Source organism: Orbicella faveolata, unplaced genomic scaffold (genome assembly GCF_042242905.1).
Source record: "Orbicella faveolata isolate gen_17 unplaced genomic scaffold, um_ofav_v1 contig_13, whole genome shotgun sequence".
In the NCBI taxonomy this organism is placed as follows: domain Eukaryota; kingdom Metazoa; phylum Cnidaria; class Anthozoa; order Scleractinia; family Merulinidae; genus Orbicella; species Orbicella faveolata.
This window is the reverse complement of record NW_028301540.1, coordinates 15,206,170-15,228,966: the sequence shown is the minus strand read 5'-3', so window position 1 is coordinate 15,228,966 and position 22,797 is coordinate 15,206,170. Positions and strand designations below refer to the sequence as shown.

At 37.9% G+C, this 22,797-nt stretch overlaps 1 protein-coding gene and 1 long non-coding RNA gene across 5 annotated transcripts; one reads left to right on the top strand and one right to left on the bottom strand.

The window, feature by feature from the left end:
- Nucleotides 1-4,104: 4,104 nt before the first annotated feature.
- On the top strand, nucleotides 4,105-21,708 carry LOC110050406 (protein FAM117B-like). Of its 4 annotated transcripts, none has more exons than XM_089284762.1 (7): nucleotides 4,105-4,248; nucleotides 12,625-12,907; nucleotides 13,208-13,347; nucleotides 17,299-17,394; nucleotides 18,766-19,002; nucleotides 19,370-19,755; nucleotides 19,879-21,708. In XM_089284762.1, exons 2-7 carry the CDS (start codon nucleotides 12,640-12,642, stop codon nucleotides 20,048-20,050), a joined length of 1,299 nt encoding a protein of 432 aa, XP_089140888.1. In that variant the 5' UTR covers nucleotides 4,105-4,248; nucleotides 12,625-12,639; the 3' UTR covers nucleotides 20,051-21,708. The 4 variants fall into 4 exon arrangements, with proteins under 4 accessions (XP_089140888.1, XP_020611979.1, XP_020611980.1 ...); XM_020756320.2 differs by lacking the exon at nucleotides 4,105-4,248 and adding an exon at nucleotides 12,454-12,523; XM_020756321.2 differs by lacking the exon at nucleotides 4,105-4,248 and adding an exon at nucleotides 12,459-12,542 and having other exon boundaries at nucleotides 19,373-19,755.
- Nucleotides 6,515-9,310, bottom strand: LOC149115210 (uncharacterized). The gene is made up of 3 exons (XR_016206009.1): nucleotides 8,854-9,310; nucleotides 7,374-7,416; nucleotides 6,515-6,645 (listed from the first exon to the last, which is right to left on the bottom strand). It is a non-coding gene; the product is annotated as an uncharacterized LOC149115210 (long non-coding RNA).
- Nucleotides 21,709-22,797: the final 1,089 nt, after the last annotated feature.

The following is a 22,797-nucleotide window of genomic DNA, read 5'->3' as shown; positions in this document are numbered from 1 at the left end:
GTATCCGCTGACCAGTATCACGTCACCATATCGCGGGCTCAAGTTTAGAGCTCATCGAGATAGAGCTCACTTGTTTAAAGTTGAATGCTGACCAAGTGCTAGGTTTCGGTTGGATCGCGGGCTCAGGTCAGGTTAACTTGTTGTAAATAGTTGTTTGGAAGCTGGCTAAAGCTAACCCAGGATTAAAAGATAACTAAAGTATAATATTTTCTTGCATACAAATTTTTTTTACTACTTTTGTTTTGTGTAGTTTGAGATTATTCAAACTCAATATTAATAAAACTCAATATTAGTAAACAGAAGGCCAGGCAATATACAGGAAATCTCACCGCAAAGTTACAAAACTCAAATTAAAATTCTCACTTATCCTGGTTTAGTTTTATCGAGCTTTGAACAACCCGGCCTAGGAGCTCCGCTTTTTGGCTTGGCTAAATTTATATTAGATTTTATAGGCTTCTCTCTGGCTTTATACTGTTCAGATCTGAAGCTATCTGACTAGTGAGCGGGAATACGAATTAAAATTTCCTGTTAAACGTTAAATGCCCTGTTGGGATCATACCTTAACTCTATTTTCAGTCAGAAAACCACTGGAGATCTTTTCACTAAAGTTTAATGCTGCTTCTTACGGTACAACGCTTTTTATGAGAGCTGGACACACGTCATAGTATCCACGGAAACATTAAGTAATATACCGATCAAAGCCAAACTAATAAGATGCACACTTGCGTACGAAGACGATTGAACCAAAAAGTCGTTGCGTAGTACGAAAAAAAAAAAACAGTTTTGCAAAGAAAACTTTGGGCCTAGCCAAAACAGGAGTTCCAGAATGATTTATTCTTCACAAAAACTCTTTCCATAGACAGTGCAAGTAAAAGACCCAGTTGAAATAAGGGCAAAAATACAAAACCATTTGCGTATTTAATTTAACTCTCAATTCGGTACCAACACAGTCAACACACAAACAGTTAAGAATCCGTATTTTTCCATAATTAATCCAAGGCTTGTTTAACCCGAAACCTATTTTCAAGGTTCCCCTTTGCGGATGGCGATTACAAATTAAAGTTACGTTTATTCAACTGTGCGATTTTAATTAAAGATGGCTTTAGCATTGGTGTGACACATCAAAAAATACTATGCAGTCGCTTTTCCTGGCATGGTTTCACTTCTTACTTAACTAGCCTTTGCCTTGATTTAAAGCGAACCATACTCCAGGAAGAACCGAGAAAAAAAATGGTTGACTCTCTTAAAACTAGCAAACCAATCGTGGTATTGCAACGAAAATAAAGGGTTCCTTCTTTGTTGCCTGACTGATTACTGTGTCTACGGTCAAACTTGCGTTAAAATATTCCTCGACTTAACAACTTCGCTTAGATAGCACCAACCTAAACTTACAGAGTAAGTATTTATACAAGCCACGAATGGTATCACTTTCAGTCTATTTATAAAAATAAATTGCAAAAGGAGCTATTTGTCTCTTTGTAAACATGGGCCAAGGGAATGGTATCAATATATGGTTCGAAATTTACATAACAGAGCGTTAACAAGTCTTGTTTTGACTACACTTGCGGATCTTTAGTTTATCACTAAATGTTTGTTTGCTATAACAATACACAACTTCCAATCCAAATGAAAAAAGCTTAAACTGCAGAAAGGGGTGGAAATAAAAAGAAAAGTCTGAAATGTGTCCGATGCTGACTTGACTTTCGCCTTTCAGACAAGTTTTAGTTTATAATAAGGTCCACGTTGAGTTCTATAGGTCAAATACTCAAGTATATAGGTAATCGTATGAATCAGCGACTGATATTTGAAAACTCTCTCGAAATTGCTTTAGGCTTTGAATTCTTGTTATTTGAAATATCACTACTATGGGTGCGAAACTTACGAACGCTCGCGCATTATTGTCTTAATTTCCACTGATTTACGGTAAATCAAAAAATGATGATGTAAATTTACTCGCTCTCAGCCAGTCACCATGAAGTAATTTTCTCAGTAATCCCACAGCAGCCCTGTTCACCCAGGCGTTCTGGCCTGTTCAACCCACTTTGACCGAGCCCAGCTAAAACGGACACCCGCCATTGAGCAAGATCAGGAGGTAAGATAGCGTTTGTTCCGGAACGACAAGTTCAACGCTATTTTCTCCAACACTTACCCACGCCGGTTAACACAGACAACCACTACGGGCATTTTCTATGGCCAAGTGACACGCTGTGCTACAAAATTAAACTGGCGTTTTAAAAGAACACTGGTTATCTGCGCTCCATAGATTGTCATTTTTCACGATTGCATAACAATTGTACCCTGTTAGAAAATGAAAACCTCTCCACATTCAGTTGTATGCTTTAGACTTTATATCGATAAAAACAGGAGTCCCGGGTACTACGGACACTCTTGTGTGTCTATTTAGTGACCTTTGTAACCGGGGTTCCTCTGTACACTGAAACAGAAGGAAGAAAAACCGGCAGGGCAAGCAAAACAACCACCCCCCTCCCCCCCCCCCCCTCCGCCCCCGGCCTTCCTTAGCTCAAGGTCTGGATCCGCCAGTCACTACCACTGGAGTAACTTCCAGCGATGTAACTCCCATCTTCAAAGAGAACCTTACTAAGTAAGTAATGTTTTTCGCGACTTGGCCCGTAATGCCAACGACCGTTTGTTTCCTTGTGCTTTTGCCTTTTCACCTGTATGCTCAGGCGACTTTCTTCAATTTTGAGGACAGGGATAACGTGAAATTTGGCCTATTTTAAATCTTCGTCCAAATTTGTCTTGCCGGCAGAGTTTTACTTCTTTTGCATGAATATTTAGTCAGAGCCAAGCACTCGATCGTTCATTATGACAATTTATTATCGTTTGTATTGTGCGTCCAAGCGTCGTATGTGATAGTTGAAGAATTAAGAAGGCAGGAATTAAAGAAAGAGAAAACGTCTTGGAATATTTTAAGAACGACGGAGTTCTTAAGATGGCGGCTCCTTTATTCCATCAAACTTGTAGTAAGCCATTCATCGTGTCTCACATGTGTAAAAATGACAAAATATCAATGGTAAAAATTATTACTTCTCGTGCGATCTTCCTCTGAAAATAATAGGACTGTACGAAATAAACTCAGCGAAAGCGAAAGATTTTTCTGTTCCAACTCTCTCTTGCATTAAAAAAAATTAGCCTGCATGTCCTGTAAATACCAAAATCAAGAGACGATGATGTAAGATCATGGGCTTTTGGGATCTCTTGCCAAAATGAAGCCAGTAAAACATATGGATGAAAACTCAGCTTGTCTTTTAAAGTAGTCCGTCATTTCCTGCCAGGTTTTCCTCAGTGGAAAGGTGTGCGAATTTCCTGTCATCCTTTCATCGTTAAAAAGCTTGCAAATAAAGCTAGTGAAGCTTATTTATTGATAGTGAAATATGCCAAGGTTGTTGCGAAATATTCGACATTGATTTCCGCTCTCCACTCTCGTTTGACAACGAGTTCTGAAGGTATAAAACCAATTTAATATTTCGAAACAACATTTATATTTAGCTGCAGCTGATGATGATGATGATAGCGTAACTATTCACAACAACAGATGAAGGTGAAATGAATTTCAGCTCCGGAAATTAATCCGGTGTTGCAGTTCAGTTGAAAGCCATAAAATTGTTGAATTTTCTTCCAACTCGCGTGAAGTTAACTCTGTCAGAGAAAACTGTCATTCACTGTGTGTTTCTTATTTGATTAGCTAAAATGAGATAGCGAAGAAAATCAAACGAAGAAATATAATTTTATTTTTTACTACGGTGAAAATGTGGAGTTTTATTCTATTCAGGTTTATATCGAGAGAACAATTTACAAAACGACGGCATCACACCTGCGGAACATTGATCATAGGTACGCCGCTGGACAGAACAAGAAACAATATTTCGATATCAATCACTCGAAAGAATAGCATACGCTTAATCCCATGCAATCGTTTTTGGCGAATTTTATAAGCATTTTCAAGGTATGGACCTTACGCGATAAATCGGCTTTTAATTATACTGCCTTGATCGTACTTCGCTATGATTGGTCACTTCTGATCTCCGATGACGTAGTGTGTCCTATGAATGGGTTCAGTTATCAATCATTGCTAATACTACACGTTACGTTGTCGCTGCTGTGTTCTGTAAAGATACTCAACTAGTCTGACACCGCCGAAGAGAGAAGAGAACCATCAGTTTAGCTCATCGTTTGTGGAAACGAAGGAATTGTGTTTGCCTGACTACACGGAAATCTACTCAGAAGGTAAAATTGTAGTGATCTTTTGTTTGTAGCACGAGTGTTTGTATATATATGATTTACGCTGAACAGATCGAGCTACATCCAAGCGAATATCGGCAAAATTTTACAATTCGAAGTGAGAATCATCAGCGAATGAATTTATTTCAGTGGATCTGGGTACTACAGGGTTAACTTCGTCGACATCTGCGAGATAAATCCAAGATACTGAAATAATTCATACTCTTCGCTCAGCAATCAGCTTGTCTTGTATGCTAATTTATTTTCGTAACCTAACATTTCTAGTTTTGATATTCAGTTCTAGTTTGTTCGATTGCCACTTCGGTATGGCCGACCATCCGATTATCTCTCACAACAGCTTTACTAATCCGCAGAATTACAGATTGACTTCATCGTGGTGAAATGCTACTCAGCGTTTTTTTTTTTTTTTTAGTGAAAAGAATTTTGTTTCCACAACTGACGAAAATTGCCATTTGGAGCTCAGTGACGTCATAGCGTTTTTCTATCCTTCTTCAATGGACAGCTGTCCGTAGCGGACTGATATAGAAAATTTTATGTTATTAAAATGAAATGATCATTTTTAAACGAAAAAAATAAATCATTACAAGATGGATACTGTTAGAAACAAACCGTAGAGAAAGAAAACTCGTTCTTTCAGGCACGCTCCGTTGTGAAGAACCTAAATTCAGCAGTTTTATTTTAAACTTTGTCCTGTCAAGCCCAAATATTTTGCTTGAATTAATGGTTAAATTTGCTTCGCAACCTCTGAACACGTAGCAGCAGTTGTTTGAATCGTGAATTATGTCAGGTATCTCTACCAGAAATGAGAAGTTAGACCATATGCTTTGTCCAAAATTATTGCAAGACGAAAATGATGTAAATCTTTTATATGGTCTAGGCTTTTCTTGGATAATGCGATACTCTATCATCAACGAAAATGAAATTGTTTGGATTGTCAGCCGGAAAGTTGTAATGCAGACGAAATGTAAATGATAGTATTTTCCGTGCCTGCACTGAGGAGAAAAAAACAAAACTCCGTCATACATAGGGAGTCAGTCATACATACGCACCCACAAAGAAAAAAATCAGATATTCCTGATCTAACCAGCGCATTTTAAATAATTCAATAATATTTCTTTCAATTTGTTTCATTTTCAGTATATTTATACTGAACATTTCGGATCGGCTGAAAATTTGAACAATCATCAGTTCAAAGACTAGAGACATAGCCGAATAAGCACTCCTTAGAAAATACACCTCGGATTCGCATCGCCATCATTATCATCATTATCATTATTATTATTATTATTATTATTTTAAATTAATAAATAACAACAAGAACTTTATTAAAATTCCTCAGAAAATCTATTTACAAATCTTCACACATTATTATTATTATTATTACTATAAATGCTATAATTATTTTAATTATTATAGTTATTATTATAATTATTATTGTTGTTATTATTATCATAATTGTTATTTTCTCTGTTTTCTCTCTCTACTTTCCCTAAATAGGATTCTTTACTTTTCAGTTTACTTCCAGCGTATCACTGTGTATTTATGCCTTTTAGACACGCCTCGTTTCATGTAGGCGGTCACGGGTCGCCTGTTGGTTCCTCTTGGCTTGTCATTCATGTTACAGCTGACGGCTTTTTATTCTGTAGATACATTACCGAAATTACTTGTCGGGAGTTATTCCATTTGCGTAAGCATTAGAGTGGCTCTGGTAACCATGTTATTCGGTAATTTTCGTGTCCGGTGTCGCTGTTTTAGTGCCGAATCTTTAGTTAGTTCATATTGTTCAGCCTAATCTGAACTAAGTTCAGATTAGTTCTAGTCGAGCTGCAAAAGCCGAGCTCGGAACGAGAAAATTGTCCGTAACGCTCAAAACCCGAGTACGAAGAGCGTGAGAAAACTACTACAACACGAACCTGCCAGTTGCTCTGGTCAAGATGGCTGAAATTTGGCGCTTGACCCCCGAGAGGAAGAAGACGGCTGACACTTCAGACTAGGACTTTTAAAACCTTATAGAGTTGAAGTTCACTGTTTCGGGATCAGTTATCGCAAGTTTCACGCCATCTCAAACTTATAATCATTCTCCGTGGATATTCTTTTTCGTCACTTACTTTATAGTATCTGATAATTTTCGTATTACCCCCGCCATCCCTTCCGGGGTCGACTGGCAAGGGTCAGCTATATAGTAGTTAGATATCTACTAGGTACTAGTTTCGTTAGAGGGAAGTGATAGTCCAAGTTTACAGCCATGCAATTTTCATCAATATCACTCTTTTTTCTTTTCTTTTTTTCTTAAATAAAAACAAACTCCTCTCGTTTTTTCTTTTTTTTTTTTCAATTAAAACATGCCAGCCAGCTCCAAATTGACTCGTCCGTACACACGTCCTGCGAAAATAAAAGAAGCCATTAAATACAACACGTCTGTTTACTTCCCGTGACATCCGATCTCAAGTATTCAATGGACTCCCCGTTGTAGGATTGTAGTTTGTAAATCGCCTTAGATTGGTAATTATAGCCTGCAAATAAGGCAGTCGACGGATTTTCCTCAGAACTGATGGTCGTGCCCCGCGGGCCGTGCATGGCTAAAAACTTTCGTCTGCTTCCGACTCCTTGTCGCAAGGGTTTTAATAGTAGTTTTGGTAGGTGAGAAATAAAGTTTGCGTGTTTTTTATGATATGCTATAATGAGTTGCAATTAACAAAGGGACGCCGAACTCTTTTGAAAATGGATTAAGAGTGGCGTGCACTATTGATGGTTATCAAATCCACGGAGACATCCGCCTCACCGCATTCGTGTGAACGATTGCAAGTCCAGACGTCCATTTCATTGGAGGATCAGATCCTTAAATCCAACAATATGTCTACATTAATTTTACTTTAAATCAGAGTGGAGAAGTTATCAGTTGATAGGTATAAGTAATGGGGGCTATTTGGGATGTTTCTGTCGTTCTATTCTGTGTCTTATAGTGTAAGTATATAGTTTCTAATTACAAGGCGCCACAAGAGATTCTTCAAAATTGCGTGTTACTAAAAGGAATCAAAAGTGGAACTCAACATAGAAATTTCAGAATTTTCCCCTCATAGATCATTTTTACAGTGGAAGTTGCTACTTACGAGCTAATCTGCGATAAAAAGCTCCTCAGTCTTTAGATGGAAACTAGAGAAAGATAGGGAAAAAGAAATCTTATGAAATATAGGTAAAGAGAAATCTAATAGCAAGTTATCTGAAGCCACTTCTCAAATTCAAATGCCAGATTTCTGGTGGTGCTTGTAAAGCTTCTTAAGTAACGGATGTATACTTATGTAGCCACGTCATTGGTTTTCCAATCTCTTTTTATTAGAGCGGTTTTCAATTGAGTGTCGTAAAACCGAAACCAAACCAATTTCTTACCATTAGACTTTTCAGCCAATCTCAAACAAAACCAAAACCAAAGTAATTGTCTAATTACTTTCGACACTCAATTGAAAACCACTTTAACCAGGGGGTGACAACGTCGATTACAAAATGATTTTATATTTTATCTAAGAATATCGCGATACTCTAAACTCATCTAGTTTGTCAGTCTGTATATCAAAACTATCTCGAAACTGAATATGGAACACAGCGTAAAATTCGACATATAAATTTTAAAAACTATCCGTCGCGGTTGACGTCCTGCGCACAACGCAGAATTTGGTCGTTTCACGTTGTTGTTTTACAGAGGACAACAATTATAAAGAAATGTACCAAGAATTATAATGTAAGTGCACAGCCATTGTATTGCTCACTAAACCCAGTTTTGTTTAGCGACGTTGCTGTTTTCTTTGTGGTTAATTTTCTTAAACTTCCTACTATCAGTATAAACCGTGTATTTGCTATCGCTCAAATAACTCAGATTTATAGAATGGTGCTTAGTCAGCCAATATGTAGTACAAAAAATGTTGGTCTGGGCTCCAGTTTCATTTCCGGACGGGTGTCCGCGCCTTACTCCAGTTCCTGCACTGGTTAGCGGACCGTTACCACAGTTCTATCGTTTTTGAGCTGTTTATCTTAAATTGCATTTGATCTAAAAGGTGCGCATAGATTTTTCCTTTCGGTTTTGAAATAGGGAATTGTTATTTTTAAAGAAATCTCTCTCCTTTGAGGAGGAGATCGTGGCAGAAAAAAGAGCGCCCGCTGGGATTGATGAGGGGTGGGGCGTTTTCCATCACGCACTTTGTAGTTCTGTCTCAAAAGGAATTTTTCTGAAACAAACGGCTCTGCAGAGGAGAGGCGAGCGGATATTCTAGAACGATCGACATATCACAAAACGTTTACTGCTTCGAACTGACAAGAGAGAAATATAGAGTAACCACGAAGGAATTTGCTAGTTTTCGTAAAATGCGATCAAATGTCATTTCTCGAGTGACCGAAGAAAATCATCATTAACGATTTTATAAGATAACAAATAGTCGACCGTTGAGGCAAATTTTCTGCATGGAGATGGATTAATTTTTACGATGTCTCCTGTAACCGAGAAGGATTCTTTTAATAGCTCAGCCCCGGTTTGACTAGAACTTAATACAAAAATGTTCCTTAAAATCTCAAAATTTTCCGTTCTAGGAAAGAACATACCCCCAAGCAAAAATTCCTGAACTGTTCCAGAGCAAAATATGACCTTCCCACGCCAAGTTGCACTGCATCTCTTTCGGCCTGTCTTCGTACGGCAAACGACCCGACGCGTTTCTCGTTGCCCTTGTAGTCTCCGCTATTCCGAGGGCTTGGTTCGTGTGTCGCTTGTCTGTACCATCCCGTGTCAAACCTTTGCGGACCACGCCTCCATGCAAGAACGCGACGTCGGCATAGTGTTTACAATGAGGCGTGTCTTCTTGTGCTGTATCTGGTTCCAGTCGGGCTGTTTTACATACAACGACGCTCTAAAATGCAAATAGACCGAGGTATTTCTGCCCATGCTGTGGTTCAGATTTCTTTTGTCTATACCCACGTGCTCAAATGTTTTTCTTTCGCTGTTGATCACTGTCTGTCGATAAATGAAACTGTCCCAAATATTTACACATATATTCTTGCCTCACCTTCCATCAAAACTCTCGCCGTATGACGCGCGAAAAGAATTAAAAAGCTTAAAAGTACACATAGAATTCATCAGGTTGGCGTTGATTTGTGAAGATAAGAAAGAAAACAACACTTTAATCCGAAATCCAATGACAGGCTTTCTAATTTCAATGTTTAGTACCGCTGGGATAACAAGCTATTGAAAAGACCTTGACATCATGCATAAAAGAAAAATAGAAATCATCTTTGTCAGGAAAATTATCGGGTGTCTTATTAAAAACAGTAGCTGAATATTAGAAATTTATTTTTAGCGGATTTGGCAATGATCCCCGAAAATAACGAAATGTTTCGTTCATGTATGCATCAGAAAGAAAACCTTATCAGATTTTTTCTCATTCTGTACCATGCCCGTCAAGATACAATATTGAAGTAATTAGAAATCGACTAGTTCCCGATGACCTCAATTATGTCCGCGGTGTTTCTTCTAAGCGCAACGTGACAAAGTTCTGACAATGCTGATCTGAAGCTGCCGGGTGTTTCCTCGGTAACTTCTTATAGGTATTAAGCAAAAAAAGTAGCCTTAAAAGCTTAAAAGCGATTTTTAGATTTTGTCCATTAGCTCTATCAATTTACGTAAATGGTTTTCTTGAAACATGTTTAACAGTTCCATTTCTTTCCCGGTTGTTATTCATTTTCAAAAACTGCAAATTTCAAGTTTTTCCTGGGTTTTACTTGAGCACCCATAATCAAGCACAGCATATTTCCTGTTTCGCTTTTAACAAATTGACACCCTCAAAAGTCAGTTTTGTTTTTCGTGTTTGGTTCTGAATGCGAATAAAAAAGCCAGTCGCCCTAAAAGGCTTCTTCAATTTCTTGCTCAAGTTTATCTTATCATTTTGCCGGGAAATTTACTACGCTTGCGGGATCTCCAGATCTACTTTCTACTGGGACTCCGAAGCGGGAAGAGCAACCAGCGTATTTTCCCTTTTAATTAATACTGGTAGTAAATAAAACCCTTAAAAGCACAGAGCACGTTGCGAAAGTAGAAAGTGTAACAATATAAATGTTCTTTCCAGAAAGACATTGTAAAGCCAGCTGCGCGCCATCGGGTTCTTCGGAGTTGTATGGCAAACACTTTCCTCTTGAAATAAATTCACGCTGAGATCAGTGCATCTCAAGTTCCGTGATAAAAACTGTGAAAGTGGCATGGGCTGTGTTTACCTTTCACTCTCGATTGGAGATCCAAGTTGGAATAATTCATGAGAAAAATATAATTTGTCTCCGGCCGAGGAAACAGAATTTCCTCTGGCGACGTAAATTACCGAAGCAAGCGTTAAAAAACCTGGAAATAGATTAGAAACGCACGCAGAGATTTTGAAACTCTCGTAGCGTTTCGGCTTCGTTCAAGATATTCCTGAGCTAAACAGTCGTGTATTTACACGTTTCCAAACAATACGAAAACACCTGAAAAGGCCCGAAAAGGAGAAAAGCTTTTAAAGGTAAGACTTTCTGTTTGCTTTAATCAATTTATCAACACAAACTACATACGATACATATCACTCAAGCTTTATGGATTACCCGTCCTCTCTGCATTTTGACTGAAAACGCTAGTTATGAATGGTCCAGTGACAATTGTTGTCAGAAGGGAAAATACTACGAACCGCGAATGAATTGAGAGAAATTCGAACTTGATCAACAAAGCACCAATTTCGTTCAGTACTCCGTCACGTAACGAAATAGACAGAAAAAGGTAAGAAATATTTATCGCTTTGCAATCCTAAAACTGACAAGGACTCTGTTTTCTCGATCGAATTGTGGCCCTTGGAATTTATCATGTAAAAAACGTGAGTATTCGACCGCGGCGCTAATTTTAGGTTGTATTTCTCATCAAGTACATCAATTATAAATGACGATAACTCGGCGGGAAGGTTTGTGGAATAAACAACATTAGTCGTATGCTACACTGAGAGCATAACGCTTTCTACATTGAGTGGTTTTAAAGACTGTCTTCGTAAGATTTTACAAGAATGGTGAAAGAAAACATCTTCGGTTCGAGATGCAGGCATAGATACGGAAGTGGACAGAATATTTTACAATGAACTTTTTAAATGAGAAATAAATTAAACGATGGTATCTTTGGTACATATTTTCCAATACGTTCTAGAGGACAGAGGTACTTTGCCACCAACTGAGACTCGAAGAAAGGATTTGCTGAATATAAATTACTTTGAAACGACGGAAAACAGTTTTTACGTTTTCCGAACGAAAGATTCAATAGAAAACAATATTCTTCTCACGATCACCTCGTGCTGTGCTAAGCCAATCAGAATCGAGAAAACGTATGGACAGCTGGTGCTCACGTTTTCCGCGGGAAAATCAGCCTAGCGTAAAATCGTGCGTGACAGGCTTGAAGTTGGAGATTTCGCTTTTTCTTCTCTTTAAGCAAACAGATTACAAGAGTTCATTGAAACCAAGCTATTCTTGTTTAAAGCACGAACGAACTGTATTAACACGGCTAAGAGTGCTTAAGTGGAGTCTGTTTTAAGGAAATCATATAAACTTAATGAGCTTTTGCATATTTTAATAGACGCAAATTTTCTTTTCAACTTTTGTTTCAAATTGACTTGAAAAAATTGATATATGAAGGGGAATGAACGATTTTTTTCTTGCAAATTTGTTGGCGAGAGGGCTCGTAAGTTTGTTTAGTATGTGGGGTTTGTGGCTAGAGTCAGTTTAGACTTATCATTAAACAGGTCGCTTGTTGATGTTTAGGGGCATTTCATTGATGAATGGAAAATATATGGGCGGATGGTTTTTCAAAACCGCAATATTTAAGCGGACACGTGTTTTTCGCACGCATTATGTTCTCACCTACTCGTTCATCCCTATAGGCTGAAATTTTCTTAATTAGTGGGCGTCATTCTCAGTGTAACCTAAATTACGAAGGACAGCCTGCCTTGGAAGAATTTTCAGATTCACTTTAGACCACATGAAAATGGGAAAAAAAATTTAGTTTGTTTTCGAACAAACGACAAACAATCTAAGCGTGTCTGAGTCATTGTGTCGCTTGAAAATGCATTGAAGATCTTGAGATAAATTCTCCCAACAGGCATCTTGTCAAATAACGCGTATCAACCAATCAACGCGCAGCTAATTTGCATCGATGTAATTAGAATGCTTACCGTACTCCACAACTGGTGTTGTTGGTTGGTTAGTGTGGGAACGGAATAAGGTTGGACAGGATTTTATCGGTAATTTTTTTCCGCTCACACTTTACTGCGTAGCTGAAACGAAAGGAGTGAAATAAATACCTTTTCTTCTTCCTCTATTTAGGTTTTTCGGGACAAAATGGCTTCACAGCCATCCCAGAGACCACGTCGAAATGCTTCTCCTGCATCGAGCTCAAAACTACAACCTATGCGGGCCACTTTACCATTTTCGCTGATAGCTACTCCAAGTCCTACCCGTGGAACTGGTTTAAGGAGGCCAAGTCCATCATCTTCGCCAGTACATGGCAGTGAAAATGGCCTTAAACACCGCAGAAGTTCGCCAGAAACACGTGGGTCTCCCGAGCATCGGCGGAGTCCATCTTCTCCATCTTCGTCGAGCTCGAAAGGTTAGCTGACGTGCTTTTCAAATCTTAAGCTCACTGTCGTAAACGGCCAATAAACCTTAGAATAGTTGCTGGCTATGACCAAAACAGTTTTATTAAGACAGCTGTTATGAAAATTACATTTATTCTTATCGTTTAACTTCAGTATGGTGGTACACCTTTGAATTTCGCTTTTCATCTATCGGTCATCCTCTCTCTGTTCAGTGTATTGACCTACACTGAAGGCCATTTCCGTTGGTTGAAAACAGTTTGGGTTGAGCTTAACTGACAATTGAAAAAGAAGGAATGTCATTTTCTTCGCAGGTGAAAGAAGCAAACTTATGAAAAGTAATTCGGGCGCAATAAGAAGAACGTCTTCGTTAGACGCCATTTCACCTTACATGTGTGGACAGTGGCCTAAAGGAGATGTTGGCGGGCCGAGTATGTGCCACAAATCAACTCAGGTTAGTTAGGTACCGCTCTATTAATAAAACATTTCCCGAAAATGGCCAAGTTCAGGCTAATTACACGAACGTAGACGTGGGAAGGTCGAAATAAGCTTGAAAGAGTTACGAGCAAGCAAAGTAAATTTACTCTCCGATACTCTTATTGAACCACAGCCATGACAACGAGGTTAATTCCCAAGCAACTCTGAAATTTGATGATCTTAGCTATAAATTAAGTTTGTTTTAACCCGTGTGGTGGAGAAGTCCTTACAAAAGATATTTCGGAAATGTTGCAAACAAAACCCTCAGGAAGCGAAATTAAGTCAATACTAATGCTGATTATTTGGTTAGAAAGACTAACCAATTTGATTGAGGGTCAAAGAATCACGTAGGAAAAGTCTCTCCTTCTGACTGGTATTTAAAAGTACAGGATTTTCGGAGCTTTTGTGGTGTAAAATATTAGCAGTGAATTGACTTTTTCATCCTTGACAGTAACATAATTTAACAAGGTAAAGAGCTAGAATGGCCAGGAAGGGTACATTACATAGCTGGGTAGGATGGGGTGTCTTGAGTTCTCTTGATCAGTGCCTTGAGATTTTTAGCTTTTGGCACCGAATCTAAGGCAACTGCTTAAAATTGACAGAAATGTGCTAAACAACACTTCAGCAACTCTGAGAATTTGTTGTTGTCGAGGTTGCCTTTACAGCACTGTAAACAGAACTCTGCGCACTGAATTGCTTGTGTCTCATTATGGAACCAAAGTCACGACCTCTTAAGAAGGGAGGGCAGGTAAAACAAACAGTTTTTCAGTTTCCACAAAGGGCTCCACAAAGACTGTCTAGGTGTCTGGGTTATTGCTTCAATACTTTAAGCCAAGACTGTTCACAAGACGGTATCTAATCATAGTAGGGACTCATTGTGCTCTATTGCAAATTTAAGAATTTGGTTTTGTCGACGAGGTGCGGTGTCCAAAGTTGAGTAGACCTCATGGAAAATAAGAGTGTTGCAACAAGTTATTTTTTTTGTTAGGAACTACAGAGAAAGCAGTTGGAAAACTTCAATCTTAGTCATTTCTAAGCCAAAACTTGGATGGCAATGTGTACATCACCATGTTCTGTCAGAGAATATTCTGTCATGAGGCACCCAATCAGATTTGCCAATTTTACATAGACCTTGACAAGTGTCTTTTAATCACAGATGGAATGTGATCATGTATGTGTTGTTCTGAAAAGGAAAATTATTCTTGATTTTTGGCTTGAAAATGCCCAAAATTAAAGGAATGTTTAGAAACGTTAAAACAAAAAGAGTGATTTCCATGGTTTTCATTAACCTACAGTCAGTTGAGCTGCATGTTGTTGACTACAGTATTTGGTATTCACTCTTAGATGACTTTCGGTTTTTAGCTAGTAATATCATTCATCAGAAACGTCTTTGTGATCTAGCATGATTTTGATTATTCCCTAATCATTATCATTGGTGATCTGCTCATAGAAATTACCTTGAATGGAATGAGTCGCTATTTTTGATATACTTGTAAAAATTGTAGTCGTTGAACTGCTATCTTCTGTATTATCAAGACTAAAACTGTTAGTGATAGTCAACTTTGTCATGCCTGGTCGACTCCTCACTCACTGAAAACTCAAGCCCATAGTCCAACATATATTGTTAATTAGTATCTTTGGAATTCGAGGTCAGGTCCTGGCATTGAGAATGAGACAAAGGTGTGACTAGTGTTTGTGTGAATGAACCCATGTCTCTCTTCTCACACACAATTCTTTGACAGTAATTATCAATCGGAGACAATAAAAGGAAGCTGTGGCACTGTACAGAATGTTTTGGGTGAAATATCCGTGAGCGGTGTTGGTAATGTGGTTATTTCACCTGTGTTAGATTGAGGCTAGCTGAGGTTAGGTTTTGGCATTATTTCCATGTTCAGAGGGGTCAAAGTGTGTAAACCTTCAAGGGTGTTAAGTGTCAAGGTCTCAGTAATTTTAAGAAGCACAAGTTTTTATTCTCACCAGTCAACATTAGTTAGCTTGCATATGTGGGATTTTCTTTACAGTAGTAAACCTCATTGACCATGCACAAAAAAGTTGACGTGACAAAAACAATCATTAAAGTTGGAAGGTAACCACAATACAAGGCATAAACAAGCACAGCAGATGTGCCTTAAGATTATCCTTCACTCCTAATTAAAATGTTATGATGGGTAACATGGAAATTTTGCTACCAAGTAGCAATGACAATCTTCCAGTTGGGCTTCTTTTCTGAATGCCTTGATGTTGTGTCGCTGACATTTTGCAGAGAAACTACACAGTGACGTACAAATAAGGGATACCCATTATAACTTGAACATCAGGTCTGCTTCTTTTGTTTTGTCATCAAAATAATTCAGAAAGCTGTGTCCTCTTGATAGGAAAATATGTATTTACAGAAACAATAAACTGCAATAAATATGACCAGCAAAATAGTTAGTTTTTAAAGCGAAATATTGATAATCATTGACAACACAAACTTCAAGCCTGCCTTAAGTTTTATGTGGACAACTTAATGAGTTCATTTGTGAACAAGGATCAGATTTTACTCTGACTTTGGTTGTGTCGTGGCCTTGTTGTGTTCCTTAAGTCAGGGAAAGGAAGCAATTTGTCACTGCAAGTTGCAAGAAATATTCTTTATAATTTGTCTAATGCATTTAATGTAATTGCCCCAGTTATTAAACCAATATGGCAAGCTGGAAGATTTGACAGAAAGATATACATGTTGACTGATTAATAGTTTCCCTATGACAGCTTACTTCAGTTTGCAATTGCATTGAGGAAATAGTTTGAATATATGAGATAATATTTATGGTATATTGTGTTTTATTTAACACTGCTTTATATTTTGGCCTTTCCAAGGGTTTAAATTACAACAATAAAAGAGAATAAATTTGTTCTTTTCACATAGCTATGTATTGAATTATCCATGGTGTCCTAAGTTGATGTTAAGATATGGAATTTCGTTCACCAATGCTGTAAATTTGATCAGATGTTAGTCAGCTTGTCTTCAGTGTGGGAGAATTGGAAAATGAACCTTAGAGTCTTCAGTAGGATTTGAACTTATATATGACCTCTCACACACTCGTCAGATGCTCTACCACTAAGTTGGGTGGCAAAATATGATTTATTATCCAAAGGGTATTCATGTATATGCATGCACATGTAAAAATAATTTCCAGAATTCTTGTACGAATAATTCAAAGGGAAAAACTCATTTTCAAAATGATTAAAAATTTTCAGATGGAGGTTGGAAATATTAATCATACTTTTGTATAACAGTGGTTTGAGATCCAAGAAGGTATATTTAACATGTATAAGGTGTAATTTAAGTACAATCTTGGAAACAAAGTCCTGATCAGTGTCTGTTGTTGCTGTTGACAAATCAAATAGTTATTTAAGACTTTTTGGCTGCACAAGGAGTGCAGATTCAGTAAATGTCTATCTCTTTTATGCTCCTTTTCAACTTGTGTACTTTCTTAGTCTAAGAATAACTGATTCTCTCCTCTATCACAGTGTCCCTTCACAATGAAATGTTGGAGAAATTGCATACTGAAAGAACTGCTTTAATTCTGGACTCTAGATTGAGCGGTCAAGGTTCAACCCCCTGGCTGCTTTCACTGTGTCAGGTTCTTGAGCAACACTCTCCCAGTACCTCTCCCCACCCAGGTTTAGAAATAGGTACTGTAAAACTGAATGCTTGGTGTAACCCTGTGATGGACAAGCATCACATCTAGGGGGAGTACAAATACTACTAGTCACCTCATGCAAGGGAAACCAAAGATAAGGACTGACCCAACAAGATACAATGCTTGAACAGGGACTTTATCTTCTAAACTGCAAATGTAGTATGTATTTTGTGTGGACTACAGTACAATGCCTTGGCCCTTGTAATTTTGAGTTTTCATTGTTCTTTATTGTTTATTTTTTACAGACACCAGTTTGGGAAGAAAGTGATGTAGAAGACAATTTAGGACCAAGGAATAAAAGATCAAATTCCCTGGGTAGTGGAGATCAAAAAATAAAAGAGGTATGTACATTTTGTTCTTTTTTGATGGCAGATTCATGACTCTCACTTGTATTAGAGGAGGCAAAATAAATTTACAGAGAAGAAAAATTAGACAGTGAAGTTGTCTTGTCGATAGCGAGTGGAGTATGTCTTTAAATCAGTAAGATGGATTTGTTGTGCTAAATATATGGAAGATAGAAGCTTCAAGATATGAAGGGAACCCATCAATGAATGAAAAGATCCTTCGGGTTGGGGGGAAGAAACCAGGGAAAAAAACTTAATTTTGACTGCTCACTATCTGGGCAATCAATCTTGGAAAAAACTGGGCTTAAAATTTTAGGTCATATAATTAGTTTCAAAGGCAACACCCTTCATACATACTGGTAGGAGGATTGTTTTTACTGCTTCTTAATCAGGGCTTCAAATTGAAAAAATATCCAAGTTGTCCTTAAATGCAGGACAACCTAATCCCTGGCTCTGGTTGCCCTTAAAATATTGTATCATTTGTTGCATAATTATAAATGTAAATGATGTGAAGTAAATAACATAAGTGACGCGAAGTGGCATGCAATGGCTTCCTTGAAACATTGTTCGAGCAGGATGTTTGCACTTTCGCATTAGCAATTTAATGCTTAAGAGAAATACAGAAATTCAATGCCTACAGGTTACATATCAAAGACCAGCTGCCAAACATTCAGCAGGGAATGGCAAACAGAATAAAGTCCACTGTTTTTCCAAAGATGCGCCATTTGATTACCCTTAATAATGGCCTAGTTCATAACCCTGAAAAAATGGCTAACTGATTACAGCTCCGATTAATTAACAGAATTTTCTTACCTGTAAATATATATTGACAACTTGCGAAGTACTTTGCCTCAGAAAAGAATGATAACCTGTGCACGATAAGATTTCAGGGAGGTCTGGGTTTGAAAACATGGCGGTTTGTGGCTTCCATCAATGAATGAAAACACCAGATTTAGACCTTTTATATACCTTTATTTTATTATTCGGTTGGACTTGTTCTTTTGTTATTCGGTTGGACGTGTCATTTTCCTCGGACAACCAGGCCTTTAATTTTACAGAAAAATGGTTGTCTGGAACATTCTTTAGTTGTCTTGGATGACTGGACGACTGCTAATTTCAAACACTGCTTAATGTGTGTATCCATGCATATTGACTAAACTAATTTTGGCAGTTTGGTGGATCTTTGTTACATTTGAACCTACTGTTATGGCTTAGCTCCCTGACTCTTCTGTACCTTAGTGTAAAGCGGGGGGTGCAGAAGATAATCAAAAGACTTGTTGTGAGAACTTGGAGCATTTTTTCTGCATAGATTCATATCTTCTATTTCAGAGACTTAATTTTAATATATTACCTAACTACATTTCACAGAAATTGAAACAGCATTTACAGCGTACTAAACATGGAAGTAAATCAAGTCAAACATATGGTCGCCAATCTCCCCTTCACGGTGACCACACTGCCATTCCAGCCAGCAGGCTTCCACAGTCAATTCCCATCTCAATCCCTATGACATCAAGACCATCAGAAGGGCCACAGAAACGGAGTTTGGAGGGCCTTAACTCGGAAATACAGAAACTTGTGTTAACAGATACTCAGACTGAAAGAGTGAGTTCCCTTTATGTTGTGAGAATTTGGAGAGAAATTTTTATGCTCTATTGATATTATGGAAAACTTTTCTTTTGTGGTTTCACACTTTTAAAATCCAAATACACCAAAATGGTTTAGGTTGAAGTAGAGCCTATAGAATACAATGTAGTTGGAAATTACCATTTTTACACTGCCTCTTTTGGCTGTGTGTGTAAAACTGATCATGTGTTTGGAAACTTTTACAGTCAAATTACTGTTGAACAACAGCCCTATGAGATATACATGTTTGGAAAGGGCTTGAATATATTTCATGTTTCATGCAGCTGATTCAGGGATAATGACGGTTGTTGTTTTGTGCAAGAATCTAAACAGGTCTGTTCTTTAGCAGGTAATGGAGCAAATACCAGATGGCCGTAAAGCTCCTGTGGTAGAGATAATGTCTGGAGTGGGACCTTTTCGCACAGTAGATATTCACACACAGACATCTGCTGACAACCAGGAAGGTCAAGATAGTGGTGGGAGTGGCAACAGCAGCAGTAGAAGTCATTCTGCATCTCCAACATACCCCATAATGCCTGGAGCATCTGATTCACGCCCATCATCAAGGTGTTCATCTGGAGGAGCTGCAGAAGCTGAAGAGAATGTATCTCCTGAGCTTCCAGTTGGTCCTAAATATGCATCCTCACCTAAGCCCAACAATTCGTACCTCTTTGCAAGAGAGCCCCCTGATGGAGCTGAGAAGGTGCCTTTGCACGTTGAAGATGCAGACAGGTAGGTATTGCACAAAAGGCCCATAACTCTGGCTCATTGGTTTTTTTCCTCTGTAGTATGAAGTTACCTGCTGACAATTAGTCATTACTTTTTCTGATTTTGTTGTTCTTCCCTTTCATTCAGGGCCACATCACCCTTGTTTCTTGGGCCAGACAAGACAAAGGTGAAAATCATCAACATCAGTGCAAGGTCAGCTTTCTCGGCCTTCTCTGCCCTTCCCTCATACCCCAAGATGGCAGTCACTTCTCCAGCAACTGCCAACCAGCAGCTGTCACACCTGGAAGCCTCTCAGTAAACATGGAACTGGAGGACAGGGACAAGACAAAAGACCATGAAATCTGACATGGTGTGTTCAAACCATTAATATCTAAAGTACTTAAATAAATACTCTAATTTATTGCCTCATTAGCATTAAGAATGACAACCACGGGTTCTCCTCAGTGATCTTCATGTGTATTTAATTCAAATCCTTTCATCCCCTTGTTTAATTATCTAGCTATGCCTAATTTATGAAAAGCTATTATAACTATTTTAACTGACAGATTTTGGTCAAGTGCATAGTGTTGGGTGTGGAATTGTTTGGTAACTTGGTTAAAAAAAAAAACGGTTTAAATATTCTACACCGTGTCTCCTTTTTACTGGATTAAGGTGGCCGTTCTAGGTGTTTCTTTTCCAGTGTTCTGTGTTTTGTTGGTTTGTATAGCAAGAGGAGAAGTTTTGATTGTATCCAGAGTACTTGTTTGTCAAGGTCCAGTATTTTGTGTAATATTAATACAAGGGTCTTCAAAGAAGGAGGAAAGATATAGGTATATTACAGCAATGTCAGTTAAACCTTCTATTACTTAAATGAGAGAAACAAAGTGATACTTTTATTCATTTTGTGAAGAACATGGATTAAAAAAGGTATGACATCTTTGCAAATAGTGAATTTGACCTACACCTGGTCCTTTTTTCAACAAGAACACTCTTTCACTGTTTTTATTTAGAAGAAGACTTAATAGATATCAGTTCTTCATAAGGGTATTGTTGGTTTATTTTGAATACCCTGGCACACTGACAAGCATACAAAATTTTGTTTTAAAAGTTCTTTTCTTTTCGTATGGTAACTTTTTGCATGTTGGATTTCTTTCTCAAAATTTTTCAACAAGTCTCTCTTTAGCCCAAGATTTTGAAGCTTTCTTGAATCCCTTTTTATAAAAACCTGACTACCCTTGATGGATCATTGTGTCAGGAGGAGTTGCCTTGCCATTTGAAGATTGTATAGTAACATTATTCAGTTATTGTATTAAGAGAGTGTATCATATTCATAAATATTAAGTGTAACTTAATGAAAACAGACCTTTCGATTATAACACATTAAGTAATTTAGGAGTTTTATATAAAAAAGCTATTCAGCATTCATTGACTTAATTCTTAATGTATACTACAGTTCTTGATGTAAATATTTTATGGATTAAGATGACTATATGATACTTGTATATTTTTACACTTAAAGAGACTCAAATCTGTTGTAGATTTTTTGAACTGCGAAGACTGTTCAAGAGTTTGTGTACTGAGACTGACTGGTGTGAGACTTGACCGTATCACTCTTAACTTTGATCTACTGGCTAGACCAGGGTTATCTGCAAACCACATAACTTTTGCCATCAAACTAGAGATAAACTTTATTGCTGGTGAACGTTCTCTTATTTATCATGTGCAATTGCAGTTTTTTGTGGGGAGATGTGTTTTAGTTGTTTTTCTCCAGCGTTTTGAAAGTATTCCCCAGGTGATGGGTGATTTTTCAATATCTTAAGAAACTGGCAATAATTATATATCCATGTCATAAACTAACTTAGATGCTCTCGACGTTTTAGGAAGAGCATTTCCTTGGACATATATTTTGCTAAACACTTATAATTAATTGCATTCTTATTACCACATACTCGGTACTAATAAATATTGAAACAGAAACTGCATAGTATCCGGTTTTTTTTTTGTTCCATAGTCTTTCAGCCTCAAGCTTGATAGACTCTCACTACTAGCTCATTTTGAAAATGAGTGATGGCTTGGGTAGTTGGTCATTGGGTGAGCAAATATGAGAAGAGGGAACACCAAGAGGTGTGAGGAATTTGGTAATTTAAAGTAAGGGGAAGACTAAAAACCAGGTTCCAGATGTTTGAAGGCTGGATAACTCTATCCACCAGGTAAATTGCTATCCACCTTGCTGTCTGCTGGATAGTGATTTCTTGGGTGGATAGCATTGTCCACCCTTCGAACAATCAAGGCCAGAAGCCTGAAATTGTCATGAAGTGGAATCTACAAGTTCTCTTGAGAAATAAATGCCCCCTGATGGTTATCTTATTCATTGTTCTTTTTTTCTAGTTCTGGAACTGTTATGTTATCCTTTCTCAGATCATGTAATTGCATGTAAATCTGAAATCAACATTGCATTCAGCATTCTCTCAGAATTTTGTTGGTAATATTTAAAATTGCTTACTGCGTGTCCCGTTACCATAAGCACTTGCATGGATGCAATGGGGGTAAACCTTGACTCCTTCTCCAGGTGATCCTTAATCTGCCTTGCATCCCTCCTTATTGCTATCCACTTCTTGTAAAGCTTGGCCTAAGTTTCAGCCATCTCCTCATGTACCATACTCCTGCTTGGAGTAAGCAAACAGAGAGGGCTGACATTCAGGGTTGTAGACTTAGTCCAAGCTCATGATAGTTCAATATTCAGCTCTTTCTGTCAATTATAAATTTTGTGACTGACACCATGTTAGTCTCCTTTCTGAAGCCTTTTAGTTGGGTCATCATGCAGTGCTTCTCCCGGTAAGCATTGGAGAAACCAAAAATAGTGGCTATTTAACAATTAGACCCGTAGCCTGCAAGGGCTACGGGTTAATAGCCCACGAGGTGAAGCCGAATGGGCTATTGACCCGTGGCCCTTGAGGGCGAAGGGTCTAATTGTTTTAGTATCACCCAACTAGTTGGACAGAAAAGGCAATAATAAAGTTAGCAAATGCAAGTTGAAGAAATATTTATTTGGGAATAAAACAAAAG